The sequence below is a fragment of the Exophiala xenobiotica genome (genome assembly GCF_000835505.1).
Source record: "Exophiala xenobiotica strain CBS 118157 unplaced genomic scaffold supercont1.4, whole genome shotgun sequence".
NCBI lineage: Eukaryota > Fungi > Ascomycota > Eurotiomycetes > Chaetothyriales > Herpotrichiellaceae > Exophiala > Exophiala xenobiotica.
Window position 1 is genome coordinate 1,593,737 of NW_013562491.1, and position 11,706 is coordinate 1,605,442.

At 51.8% G+C, this 11,706-nt stretch overlaps 5 protein-coding genes across 5 annotated transcripts; 2 read left to right on the top strand and 3 right to left on the bottom strand.

Moving 5' to 3' along the window:
• Positions 1–471: 471 nt before the first annotated feature.
• PV05_06779 (uncharacterized protein) lies at positions 472–1,266 on the top strand (the record flags this gene model as incomplete). Its single annotated transcript, XM_013459549.1, has 2 exons — positions 472–517; positions 566–1,266. 2 exons carry the CDS (start codon positions 472–474, stop codon positions 1,264–1,266), a joined length of 747 nt encoding a protein of 248 aa, XP_013315003.1.
• Positions 1,267–1,563: 297 nt separating this feature from the next.
• On the bottom strand, positions 1,564–2,407 carry PV05_06780 (uncharacterized protein; the record flags this gene model as incomplete). The annotated part of the gene is made up of 2 exons (XM_013459550.1): positions 2,267–2,407; positions 1,564–2,207 (listed from the first exon to the last, which is right to left on the bottom strand). The coding sequence occupies exon 2, from the start codon at positions 2,152–2,154 to the stop codon at positions 1,564–1,566; it is 591 nt and encodes a 196-aa protein (XP_013315004.1). The 5' UTR covers positions 2,155–2,207; positions 2,267–2,407.
• A 752-nt stretch (positions 2,408–3,159) lies between these two features.
• PV05_06781 (uncharacterized protein) lies at positions 3,160–4,857 on the bottom strand (the record flags this gene model as incomplete). The annotated part of the gene is made up of 2 exons (XM_013459551.1): positions 3,160–4,167; positions 4,216–4,857. 2 exons carry the CDS (start codon positions 4,855–4,857, stop codon positions 3,160–3,162), a joined length of 1,650 nt encoding a protein of 549 aa, XP_013315005.1.
• An 851-nt stretch (positions 4,858–5,708) lies between these two features.
• PV05_06782 (uncharacterized protein) lies at positions 5,709–6,943 on the bottom strand (the record flags this gene model as incomplete). Its single annotated transcript, XM_013459552.1, has 4 exons — positions 5,709–5,933; positions 5,987–6,307; positions 6,423–6,709; positions 6,793–6,943. 4 exons carry the CDS (start codon positions 6,941–6,943, stop codon positions 5,709–5,711), a joined length of 984 nt encoding a protein of 327 aa, XP_013315006.1.
• A 956-nt stretch (positions 6,944–7,899) lies between these two features.
• Positions 7,900–11,474, top strand: PV05_06783 (uncharacterized protein). The gene is made up of 10 exons (XM_013459553.1): positions 7,900–9,205; positions 9,259–9,365; positions 9,416–9,476; positions 9,523–9,957; positions 10,042–10,143; positions 10,193–10,267; positions 10,319–10,406; positions 10,457–10,648; positions 10,706–11,121; positions 11,182–11,474. Exons 1-10 carry the CDS (start codon positions 8,753–8,755, stop codon positions 11,254–11,256), a joined length of 2,004 nt encoding a protein of 667 aa, XP_013315007.1. The 5' UTR covers positions 7,900–8,752; the 3' UTR covers positions 11,257–11,474.
• The last annotated feature ends 232 nt before the right edge of the window (positions 11,475–11,706 follow it).

An 11,706-nucleotide genomic window follows, 5' to 3' on the forward strand; every position in this document is an offset into this window, starting at 1 on the left:
AGGCCTTCTGACCTGGTCACGGGCAGCCATTTGCTTGGCCAGCATTCACCCAACGGTGCGATACCGTGACAGCGAAAGCCACGCGGACAGAGCCGTGTCGCTGAGGCCTCGACATGTCAACAAGTGGTGAAAATGTCCTGCTTCTCTACAAGGTCAGCAAGGAGGACCCTGTTGGAGCAAACTGAACTCTTCGGATATTCACGCAGGGTGCTCGGGAATATGCATCCAGTAAGAAGGTGATCAAGCAAATATGAGAAGCTGCACCTTGCAAGATCTGCAGCCATGCACTATCTTGACACGGTTGAATGTGTATCTGTCTTTGAAGCCCATTAAGCAATACAGTATTAACCCTTGAGCTGGTCAAGGCTATGAGCAGTGAAAGTGAGCTTACCGAATTGGCAGTGACAATGAATCACAAGATGAGATTCACTGCTTGACAACGAACACCTGCCCACCTGGTGTCACACTCACATGGATGGTGTTACTACGTTGCTGGACGGTTTATCTAGAGTCGTAGGTACAAACGGACGTTCTCTTTTCTCTCTTCCGCCGGCGCCTATAAAAGGCTCTCTTGCACCTGGCGATGTCGAGACCACTAAAACCACAAATCCAACACCCCCCAGCACTGGCAACATGGACTACACCGCTTACGCCGGTGTCTCAGATCCGAACCCAGGACATCCAGCGAGAAGCAGAGGCCCATTCAAGGCCAAAGTACTCGCAGAATTCTGTAGCCCGTATTGCTCCATCGGTCAGCAGCAACCCTACGGCCCTTGCTTGCTGGACGTGACCATCAAGCATGATGGGAGCCGTCTTGTCATGATCAACAAAGCGAGACCAATCATCGATCTGCAAGGAGCATACGAGAAAGGTGTACCGATCGGATTACCACAAATCTCCATACAAGACCTAAGCCATCCAGGTCAGGAACCCGCATTTTCTCTCCAGCTCGATCTCTTCTTCGCGGAAGATCTTTTTCGCCGTATTGACATTTCACAATATGGCTTCGACCCGCTGCAGGCTGTGTACATCGATCCAAAGGAAGGCTTCAAGTTCACGTACACTCTGAATCAGCCGCTCGAGTATGTCCATTCGAGAGCATTATGTGGCATGATGTCACTGCGAAGCCATTACAAATTGGAAGTCGGTCCTCCTGGAAAGCCAAAGTATGAAGAGCGCCAGTATCCATATGAGGCGGCTCATTTCGAGACGGTGCCTATCGAGCTGGAGGCGACTACCAGAGGACGATTTGAGTTGGTGGATTGAAGGCTGGCTTGTTGTTGGGGGTTCTTTTCGACAGCACAATCAATCAACGACTAGACTTGCTACACTAGCGACATGGCAACACCAGGTTGGGAGGCCGGGGAGGCATTTGCCGCCGCCATGCTTGGTCGATAGATTCTCTTGGGCGCCCGTGAGTCTTCTGTCATGCGGCAAAATGTCCATAAAACACTCGATTTCGTCCTCTCTCTTGTCGAGCCCAAGGGGTCTAGATGGGAGGAACCAAGCATTCCGTGCCAAGCTCAGGGAAGTTTGACACATCCAGGCAATGCGACCTTGGTCTCAGTCGTCTTCATCCTCATTGGAGCCTTGAGAAGGTGGCAATGAGGCATTGGTGGCTTTCTTTCGAGGCCCACCAGGCCGTACTCCTCCTCTACCACCTCCTCTGTGTGGATCCGGCCGCCATTGACTTCGCGGCAGCGGGTTTGCTGGTACTGGTGTTTGTGGAGGAACAGCTCGCTCGGTGATGGTGTTGGCGGTGGTGGTCCTCTTCCGGAAGACTAACCAGGGTGACTTGGCACGTTTGTTATGCCTAGGCTCATGGTCTGGCACAGAGAATGGCACTGGGTGATTCATTGGAGGAATCACAGGAGTATACCCAGGTTGTTTCTCGAGTTCTTTGGTCTTGGCTCTCCATTCCTTCTTGACGGCCAGGAACTTCCGGGACATTGCCAGTCTGTTATCTTCGGTTTCGAAAGTCAATTCAACCTGTACGAACTCGGACACGAAGCCTGATTGCTGCTCCATTGAGCGGAGGATTTCAGGGCAAAGTGGTACACCAGGGTATGTACCCTGCTCCCGGAAATCTGGCTGTCGGAAAAAAGAGGCCGTAAATGAAGGGTCTCGACTCGCTGTCCGTGGAACGAATCGCATTGCAGTAGGGGATAAATCTGTCCGGTCTGGATCTTCAAACCAGTTCTTGTCCACTGGGCGCTCTTCGTCAGCTGCATCGCAGGAAAGTAATAGGGCCGGCTCTTGCTCATACCTAAGATAGTAATGAAAGCCTTTAATTTGCGAATGAATATCACAAGACGACGAGGTGGGACGATGCGATAATCGGCTCGTTGATGAGGTTGGATTCTCACAGGACGCGTGGGAGTCGTGGCCGGAAGCAGGCTCTTCTGTCGAGCCTTGTTTGCAAGTCAATTGAAGAGTCTAAAGTCAATAAGAAGATGGTGGTGATCTACTGACCTCAAAGTCCGAACCAGACTGTTCAACCCAGAGTTGCACCCGGCCCATACCAAGGTCCAAATCATCTTCTTCATCTTCAAGTCGGCGGATAAAGTGCGCGAATTGCTGGGAAAGGGACTTGTGTCTTCGATATCTTATATTCTTCACTGCGAAGCTGGCCGAAGTCAGTATTTGCAAGGGTTGTCCGATTTGTTGACCTACTTGGCCTCGATTGTGTGTCCAGTCAGCTGCTCCTGCATGGTAAGGGCGCCTTCAGGATCATCAGCTTCCAAGCACAATCCGACGTGGGACGGGGGACAACCTTTTTCTTCGGTGAAGCCGAATATTGATCCGACGTACTTGGAAATACCGGAGTGATCGAGGTCAGAGAAGTAGATGGCCTCTTGGGAGCTCCATGGAGCAAAGGGGTCGTAGAAAGCATATGCCGGGACCAGTCGAACTCTTGCCCTTTTGACTGGGTCATGTCAGCAACGGCGAGCAGTCAATGCTTCAAATGTTGAACTCACGATATTCTTCACTGACGACATGGCTTGTCACAGTACATATCCTAAGATTTGACTGAGCGTCTTCAAACACTCCAATCTTGGCCCGTTTCCACTGCTGATGTCTCCAGTGCCACGGTCTAGACAAGCGTCAGCGGCTGCTATTCTGGGCGGTTGGACCGAAGTGAGTTCTGTCTGTCATCACTCACCGTATGCATTGCAGCTCAGGCTCTCCGATTGAGGTTTCTCCTGACTCAGCAACAATTTGCTGTCCCTGTGCGTCGTCGTTCGATTCTTCTATGACTGATTCCAGTAATCGAATAACTTCACCGATGTCGATCCGGTCATCGGCTTTCGGTTTCAGCATTTTCTTGATCACATCCACGATCCGGCTCACGAAAGAAAGACTGCTTGACCGTTGTTGCAAAGACTCGGTTGCCTCCAAGAACCGCATGAAATCAAAAACCGCCGGCTTGACTCCATATTCACCTCTGTCACCTTCTCGATACCATAATGCATCGTCCTCTTGACCGCCGGAAGAAGAGCTGGTGCGCCGTATCTGGTCCAAGCCTGGGTAGTCATCGCGGCCATTCAAGCCGCGGGGGCCAAGGAGAGCAAAGGCAAGAACTTCCAGAGCGATGCAGCCAAGCGACCAGATATCGTAGCGACGACTGGATTTCGCGTCAATGTTATCCATTTCTGGAGGTGCATATGCCAGGGTGCCCCCTTGGTTGACCACACGAGAGGAGCTGTCGCTCGTTGGTCGGAAGACTGTTTGCCCGAAGTCAGATATCATCCACACATTCTTGTCATTAATCAAGATATTTGATGGTTTGAGGTCGAAGTGAACGCCACGATGTTCCGGACGGGGATGCTGAGGGAAAAGAGAATCGGTTCCTTGGGGGCCACCGATTTTATGAAGGGCTTTCGCGATTCCCAACAACTGTTTCCACACATGCCGGGACTCGACGGGTCCCGGAACAGCCTCGACAAGATCTGACTGTCGGTCTCGAAGGAGGTCATCCAGATTTGCCTTCGCATACGGGAAGATGAGGTTGAAGGTATCACCGTGCTTGTATGCTTTGATCATTCTAACAATGTGGTCATCCTGCAAAAGGTTTGCCACGTTCAGGTTCTTGTTTTCCAGGTGGAAGGCCAGTTCGCTGTCTTTGTTGAGCTCTTTCCTGGCGAATTTAGTCACGTCAATCGCGTCCTACATGTCATCAACGTCAAGATCACCACGTCGTGCCAGGCGACTTACGGCAAACTTGCGATACTCTTCGTATATCTCAAAGGCATAGACACGGCTGTGTGCTCCTTGCGATTTAACCTTCTGCAGTTTGAGAAAAGGCAGGATGGTGTCCTCTTCATACACAGAGTAGGCGCCCGAGTTCATCATCGGGACTGCAAAATGCCGGAGGGTTGTGCTGAACTGATGTTCAAATTGTTGAAACGTCGCCGGTCCTTCCTTTGTGAGAAACTCACGGCACATTGACCTGAGCGAGTCCGCTGGAAATGTGACCGGTAGGAGGTGAATATCGTACCATTCTCTCATCATGAAACCGATGATGAGCATTGGATGTTCGATGTAGGTAAGAAGGCCGAAAAGAGAGTATGCGGTTCTCGCAGGATCGTTTATGGCTCCGCTGTCGCTTTCTGGGCCAACGATTCGGTCGATAAACTCGGTAGGGGCATGGTTCCTTCCAAAGCTTGCGTAGTGGCGTCTGCAGTTGCGACAGGGACATTGCAAGATCCAACCGACCTTGCTTCGGGTGAGGTAGCCACGGAGTTTGTCTCGAGGATAGAAGTATTGGGAGGGGCTGTCACCGGCCTTCACATACAACCTGCCTATGTCTTGCCGGGCGAGGCGGCACCGAGGCTCCTCAGTGACGGCGCTTGACATGATAACACACGTGCTGCATTGTAACCGTCGTGACTGTCAACTTATTCTCTGTGGCCATGGGAAGCATCTAGAATAAGAAGACCGCAGGCCGAGAATGTCTGGCAAGTTCAGGTACGAGCGACTGAAAGGTGTGAGAGGAGCCACTGACGTCGTTTGTCACAAGGCAAGCGTGCAAGGCGAGGCAGGGGCGGTGCAATGAGCCTCAAGCACCGGGGTATCAAGGTGGCAAGTCACACAGAATGGCAACCATCGTCTCACTCGCGCGAAAGGCTGTGGGTTGATGAGAGTTTGCGGCAGGGAGCCAGACACTCGCTGCATTTGGCAGGCGACAGGCTCACCAGGCTGGTGCCACCAGGCCGCTGGCGGGATGATGCAGGTGTGGAGTAAGTTAGTTGGGTGCTCGTATTGCCCCTTGTTGTGCGGGAGAGATAAGGAGATGGAGGCAAAAATAGCATTCAGGGAGGTATGTTTGAGGCACGCTGCCTCTCCCCGAAATGCAGCCACCACAGTCACTGCACCTCGAGAGTGAGACATGCTATCGTCTGTGCTCAGTAGCCTCTTTTCGAGCAACGCGATGGGATGCGCAAGGGGAGAACTATCAGCATTCGTCTTCCGGGTCTGCAGCAACACGATCCGAGTTATTGGTCCGCGAACGCGACCAAAGACTGTCGCGTTGCCTTCGACGCCTTTCGACCCAGAGCCAAGATCCAACTGTCAAACCGAGAAGAAGGACGGTAAGGACGCAAAAGATCCACATTTCCCCTGCAAAATGCAGGCTTATGCTGTGCGGAGCGTAACGAACGTCGAGGTAGCCCATGCTAAGGAACTGCTATGTTTAACCTCAGTACATGTCAGCCGCAGCCGCCTGATGATTGACTTACCGAAACGAAAGCTGCTGGGAGGTAGATCATGGTCAGAATTGTGATCGTCTTCAAAGTGCGCGCATCGTCTCGTGACTTGGTAGCGAGATCGATCATCATCTTATTGTCACTCTGCGCGAGACGGGCTATCTCAGTAGACATTGAGCTACTTGTCTTGAGCGCAGCAAGAGCGCGGAATGCAATGATTTTCTGCATCTAATGTCAGGGTCAGCGTCGGGGAAGGGCCGGGAGCGTAACAGGAGGACTACCAGATCAGACACTGCTTCAGTTCTTTGCTTGAGCGTGAGCACACGTTCCAGCTGCTCTTCCATCTCTCTAACAAAGTTGGTAGTCGCCGATCCTAAGGAGCTTGGCTGCACTGTAGCTGGATGCTGAAAGAGCTCGTTGTTGCCGAAAAGGTCGCCGACTTCTTTGCATATTTTTAGGTTCACGTTCAAGATGTGACGGATCTTGTATAGCTTGTCTTCAAGGACTTTGACGTCTTGAGTGTCCTCGAATTCGATCCTCACGACGGGCGAGGAAGTTGTTGGTTCTTTCTCCGAGACGCTCGATAAGTGTGCTCTAGTTTTCTGGACCGACAGTGCAGCTGTCAGTATAATGTCTAAGACCTCGCACGAAGGAATGGGTTGAGGCGGCAGACGCTGTTCCAGGTTGCTCGGGAAAGAGTGATAGTGACAAACATACCAATTGGGTCATCTGTGACTCTAAATGACTGACATATGCCTTCCATGGAAGTGTTGAACATGACAGCGCAAGTCTGTGGATTTCGCGCCATCCTGGCACACCCCCTGTATCGTTCTGGGCGGCTTTCAGGCGATGTAGAAAGCTTCGCAAGGGGTTGATGACAATGAGCGTGCTGGTATCTCGTTGACTATCGTGCTGAAAGTAGACGCCCATCTGACGGATCGACCAGGGATCCTCGACATCGTCACGACCATGCTCTTCAGCAGTCTTGACCAGATAAGTGCACTCTAGGAAACGCGTCAGTGTCGTTCAACTTGAGTTTTGCCGGGGCCCCATGATTTGGGCCCCGATAGCTCACTATGACACTTACCGAAGGCTTGGCCACGGGTATAAGAACGATGGCTGCCAACCGAATCACTGTCGGACGAGGTCCGCTCGCCGAACGCCTGCAAAAGGTCGAGGAAGGGCGGGAAGATGTCGAGATGGTGCGCAAGTCTCCGCAAAGCACAACCAGAGATCATGAGACGATCCCAGGAAAACCTCTGAGGTACCAGTCTGTCATGGATCAATCTTCATCGTTGATACTCATCTGGTTGTTACAACCCACATGATGCGCAAGCCACTGAATTGCGACGAAGCCAAGTAGTTTTCGAGTTGTTCGAGGGTGCTGATTATCAACTCTGGATGGAGTAAGCAATCTATCCAACGCTCCGAGAGGCTGTTGTCCACCTTGCAGCCCAACTTCGATAATCTTTATGCGCATCTCCTCCTCTGCCACGAACAGGCGGCTGGAGTTCTCCTCGAGAAGTCTTCCATATTGCACCAAATCGTACGTATATGGATCACAGATTGAAGGCGACAATGATTGCGGATAAAGCGCCCAGCTAGGTACGTCTTTGAACATTTTCCAGTGTGGGATTTGCGCAAGCTCTGTTTTCAATACCCAAGGGGAGGAGAGAGAAGTATCTTAGCTGGTATCCGGAGACTGGCATAGCCCTCACACACAACACGATGAAGCCATGCAGTAGGTGTCACAAACACCTCGACTAGTTAAAACACTGCGGTTTCCAATACCGAGGCTGAAGATCTTGTACGCCGATTTGATATGGTGCAGCTGAAGTCCTGATACGGAGTACTACCATCACTACGCTATTGTGATAGGAAGAGAAGGCGCCCTTGATTCCCTTGTTGTGCCTTGCCTGTGCGTTCCGGGGCTACTTAGCATTCTGCGCCCAGGCTCACTAGGCTAATGTTCTCCCAGGCGTCCATAACAGTCGAGACAGTGGCGGCCAAGCCTAGCAAGGCCCGGAGCGCACCTGGAAATATCCGCCAACCAGCCTAGTGGCCCCCACTACGCCTACGGAATACTGTACCACCTCGTTGAGATTGGCGAGGCTCACCAGGCTCCTCAAAGGGGTCGCGGTACTTTTCCGGATAGCTTTGCTTCTGCAGATCCAGAATCTCTGTCTTTTCACCCGTAAGTCAGGCAACAAGCAGGGAAGCAGTCGACACCCTCATTCCATAAGGACTTACCTCCGTCAATGCCCTCAGAACCGAAACAGTGATTTTGTTATCGCGATCAACCTAACCTCGTGTCAGTCAATGCCACTCTGCTAGCGAGAGCCACCCACCCACACCCACCTTTACGAAGCGCAGAGGACCAAAAGTAGTCGCATTCTCATCGAGAAAATTTTTCAAGACCGCAGGTTTGATATACCTAGCGTTATAGCAATGTGAGAAGTGTACTCGCTGGAGCTGTGGTTCTTCTTTACCTTCCCTCCAGCACCTGAGTAATATAACGAGAGGTGGTCTGAGCCGACATAGCATCTATCTGCCAGAAGCCTGCTCTGCAACGGGAAACTGAGACATTGGACGACCTTGGACGACCACCAGACCGACTTTATCTTTGCAAGATGGCTGAACGCGAGCTGAAAGGGCAAATCAGGGTGCATGGGGCTTGGATTAGCCGGTTTGCCTTTCGTGGCCACGCACAGTATTCGACTGCAAGGCATACCGAAGGCGTCTGGATCCAAGACAGATGCATGAGCCAAGGCTTCGTGGCTCACCGGTTACCCTTGAACGTGCCTTGAGTCACTTACTCCTTGTTGCAGGAGACCCCTGTCCTGGTCGATCTCTAGCCGTGGTGGCTTTCCAAGTCAAGTTCAGCCTGATTGTCCACGCGGACGACTTCCCGGGGCGCCTCAGCGATTGTTCACGTAGGCCACTCAGATTATGACCCTCCTGTCCCTCGGGGCGTCGAGCTTCTACTCCTGCAAGCACCACTCATCCCAAGATCTAGTCTTCGCACGCGGGTGATTCACACGCCTGAGATGTCGAAACGGTTTTCGGATCTGCTATTTCCACCTGGCCATGAGCTGCGCCGATTGCGGCGACCCAAATCCGACTCCTCAGTGAGATCAAGATCCGTCCCTGACATTCGTGGTGGCGTCCGCAACCACGACGATGTTCGAGCAAGCCCCTTGATCTGTGCCCAAGACTACGAGGACTCAAACGCAGTGGTTCCTGTCCAAATTGATGACCCGGAGGAAATTTCACAACTGGACGGCATTGGGCATGACGCTGCAACAGCAGAGGAGAAAACTTGCGACAAACTTGCAGGAACCGCCCACTCGAGCGATGCCACCGAAGGGGATGCGATCCTGCTTTCCATGCAGAGGTCTCACAGCAGGCGGGGTTCCGATGGGCAAAGCGACGCCGAGACGATCGTTCCAAGGAGAAATCTCACAGTTCTTGACGTCGCTTCTCTAATACTTAACAAGATGGTGGGAACTTCTCCCTCTATTGGCGTGCGCATCCGCTGACAACAATCCGGCAGGTTGGCACCGGTATTTTTACAACTCCGGGGGCCGTGTTAGCATACACACGATCAAAGCCTATCAGCCTGGTGCTTTGGCTCGTTGGAGGTATATTCACGCTGCTGTTGTGAGCACACCGATCTCCGTTCTCGCTCGTTGGCCTGACGAGAAACATAGCATCCTGGTTTACCTCGAGTTTGGCAGCGCCTTGCCTTTCAATGGAGGTGAATTGATCTATGTGAGTACCGAGGACACATCGTGTTCGGCTACTGAGTGCCTGCCAGCTTGACGAGGTTTACCCTACTCCCGAACTCCTGTCGACTATACTTTTTGCTGCATTCTTCTTGTGCTTGGGGAACTCATACGGAAACGCCGTCACATTTTCCAAACAAACCATTCTGGCAAGCGACCCCTCCGCTACCAAAATGAGTGATCTCGACACCAGACTCGTGAGGTTCATTGCTGTCGCCGTGCTTTCGGTGGTCTGCCTTCTCCACTACTTCTCCAACCGGTTTGGGTTGTTCATGAACAAGTTGTTTGCGATATTCAAGACGGTCCTATTGCTTACAGTGTTTATCGCTGGGATGAAGGCGTCAACCAAAGATGAATCTGGCCTGGCAGACTTTGGCAAAACCCATGGTAAAAGAAGTGCGGGAGATGGCCTCTCTGCTATGGTGCTCATCTTCTACGCATATCAAGGATGGGAAAATGCAAATTACGTAAGGACTACCTACCCAAAGCAGCATATTGGAACCATGCACAGCTGCCACAGATCCAGATGACGCTCAGCTAACACTCGGTAGGTTGCTGGGGAAATCAGGGCTCCTTCAAAGACATTGAGAAGAGGCGCTCTTCTGGCTGTCGGCTTGGTTACCTGCTTATACCTCCTAGTGACTGCGGCATATGTACGGACTCCATCCCGCCCAAGTCTTGCGTCTAGCTGACAATTAATAGTTTGTTGCTTGCGACTATGCGACAATCACAGACAATGATACCGATCTTGGTATCGCAATTCTATTCGCTCCAAGGGTACGAAAGAGCGGAACAACGCCCCATGAAACACTCTGACGATATATCCAGGCATTCGGTTCTTCTCTAGGCTTGAAGGTTTGCATTGCGCTTTCAGCTTTTGGGAATCTTCTTGCAGTCACCTTCACTAGTTCCAAAGGTAGATCATCCTGCTTCGTGCATTCTCTTCGACGAACTGACATGTTGCAGTCAAGCAAGCCATCGCGGTGCAGAGAATCATACCATTTTACAAGTTCTTTCAGAAAGACATCAACACGCCCAAGGGTGCACTTGTCCTGCATTGGCTATCTTCCACACTTCTCATCATCTTCTGCCCGGTCAGTGCTGATGGCTACACGTTCGCAGTTGGCCTCTTCACGTACGGCCATATCATCGTTGGAAGTGAGTGAAGCATTTTTGGTCCCACAGAGATTACTTGCGCTGATGCCTTATTCTTAGCAACGGTCGCACTGGGTCTGTATCGACTCAAGGCACGAATGCGGCAGACTTGGCCCGGATGGCAACCCACGATATTCACGAACAAGCTCGTTCGCTGGACATTGCCCCTGCTTTTCCTGGTGGGCAACCTCATGATTCTGATCTTGGGAGCGAAGCCACGCAGCCCTGGAAAGATATCTCGTTTCTGGTGGCCAGCGACCTTCTTTCTGATTATCGCAGGCGGCGTACTATACTGGGCTTGCTTGGTCGCCACGCAGATTAAGATCAGACATCTCGGGAAAGAGACAACGATAGGAGAAGTCATCGGCTTCGAGGTCAAAATCTACAATGAAACGGACGAAAGGGTGCCTGCAAACATGCAAGAAGCCATCGTGCAATCCCGACTCGACGGGTCAAGGCGAAGAGTCGGTTATCAGGTGCGGCCACCTCAGCCCCATACGTGGGCGTGGACTTCTTATTAAGCTGACTTTTGGCAGTTCTCTGGGATCTTCGCGAAGGCGGGCAAATGGTACAGGCGGACGGCGGATAACATCAGCAGGTTCTTGTTTTGAGCAGGCTCACAGCGAAGGACATGATCGTACGAACGAGGAGTGTGAGTCTATCGGCAACTGAAGATGAGGATGAAGATGAAGATGAAGAAGGAGAAATATCAGCCATCCGGTAGCCCATTCAATAGCCCCCGTGCACGTGTCAACTGGCTTCACGACAGTCCCCGACTGGTGCAGTAACCACCCCACAGTACCTATGTTGCACCTACCTTATGTAGATGGCCATGATCAGGCCCTGGGTCAGGGCTTCAATGCATCGCTTCCTTATGAAAATGGAATCATTCGAGTACATGGACAGCAGAGCAACAACATGCATATCGAGAAAAGTGCTCATCAGCCCAAGTCCTGGACAGTATACGACAACCCCCAACGTCGGGCCCCAAAGTTCTATTTATAGCCATCCGAATACAACGTGCACGGTCACATCAAACTCTTTATTCTGCTCTTGCGGCC

Excerpts from the sequence above, each read along its gene's own strand:
- PV05_06783 (XM_013459553.1), top strand. The coding sequence starts at position 8,753 with ATGTCGAAACGGTTTTCGGATCTGCTATTTCCACCTGGCCATGAGCTG. Across the intron at positions 9,958-10,041 it reads GATGGGAAAATGCAAATTAC|GTTGCTGGGGAAATCAGGGC; the intron begins GTAAGGACTACC and ends AACACTCGGTAG. Across the intron at positions 10,144-10,192 it reads TCCTAGTGACTGCGGCATAT|TTTGTTGCTTGCGACTATGC; the intron begins GTACGGACTCCA and ends GACAATTAATAG.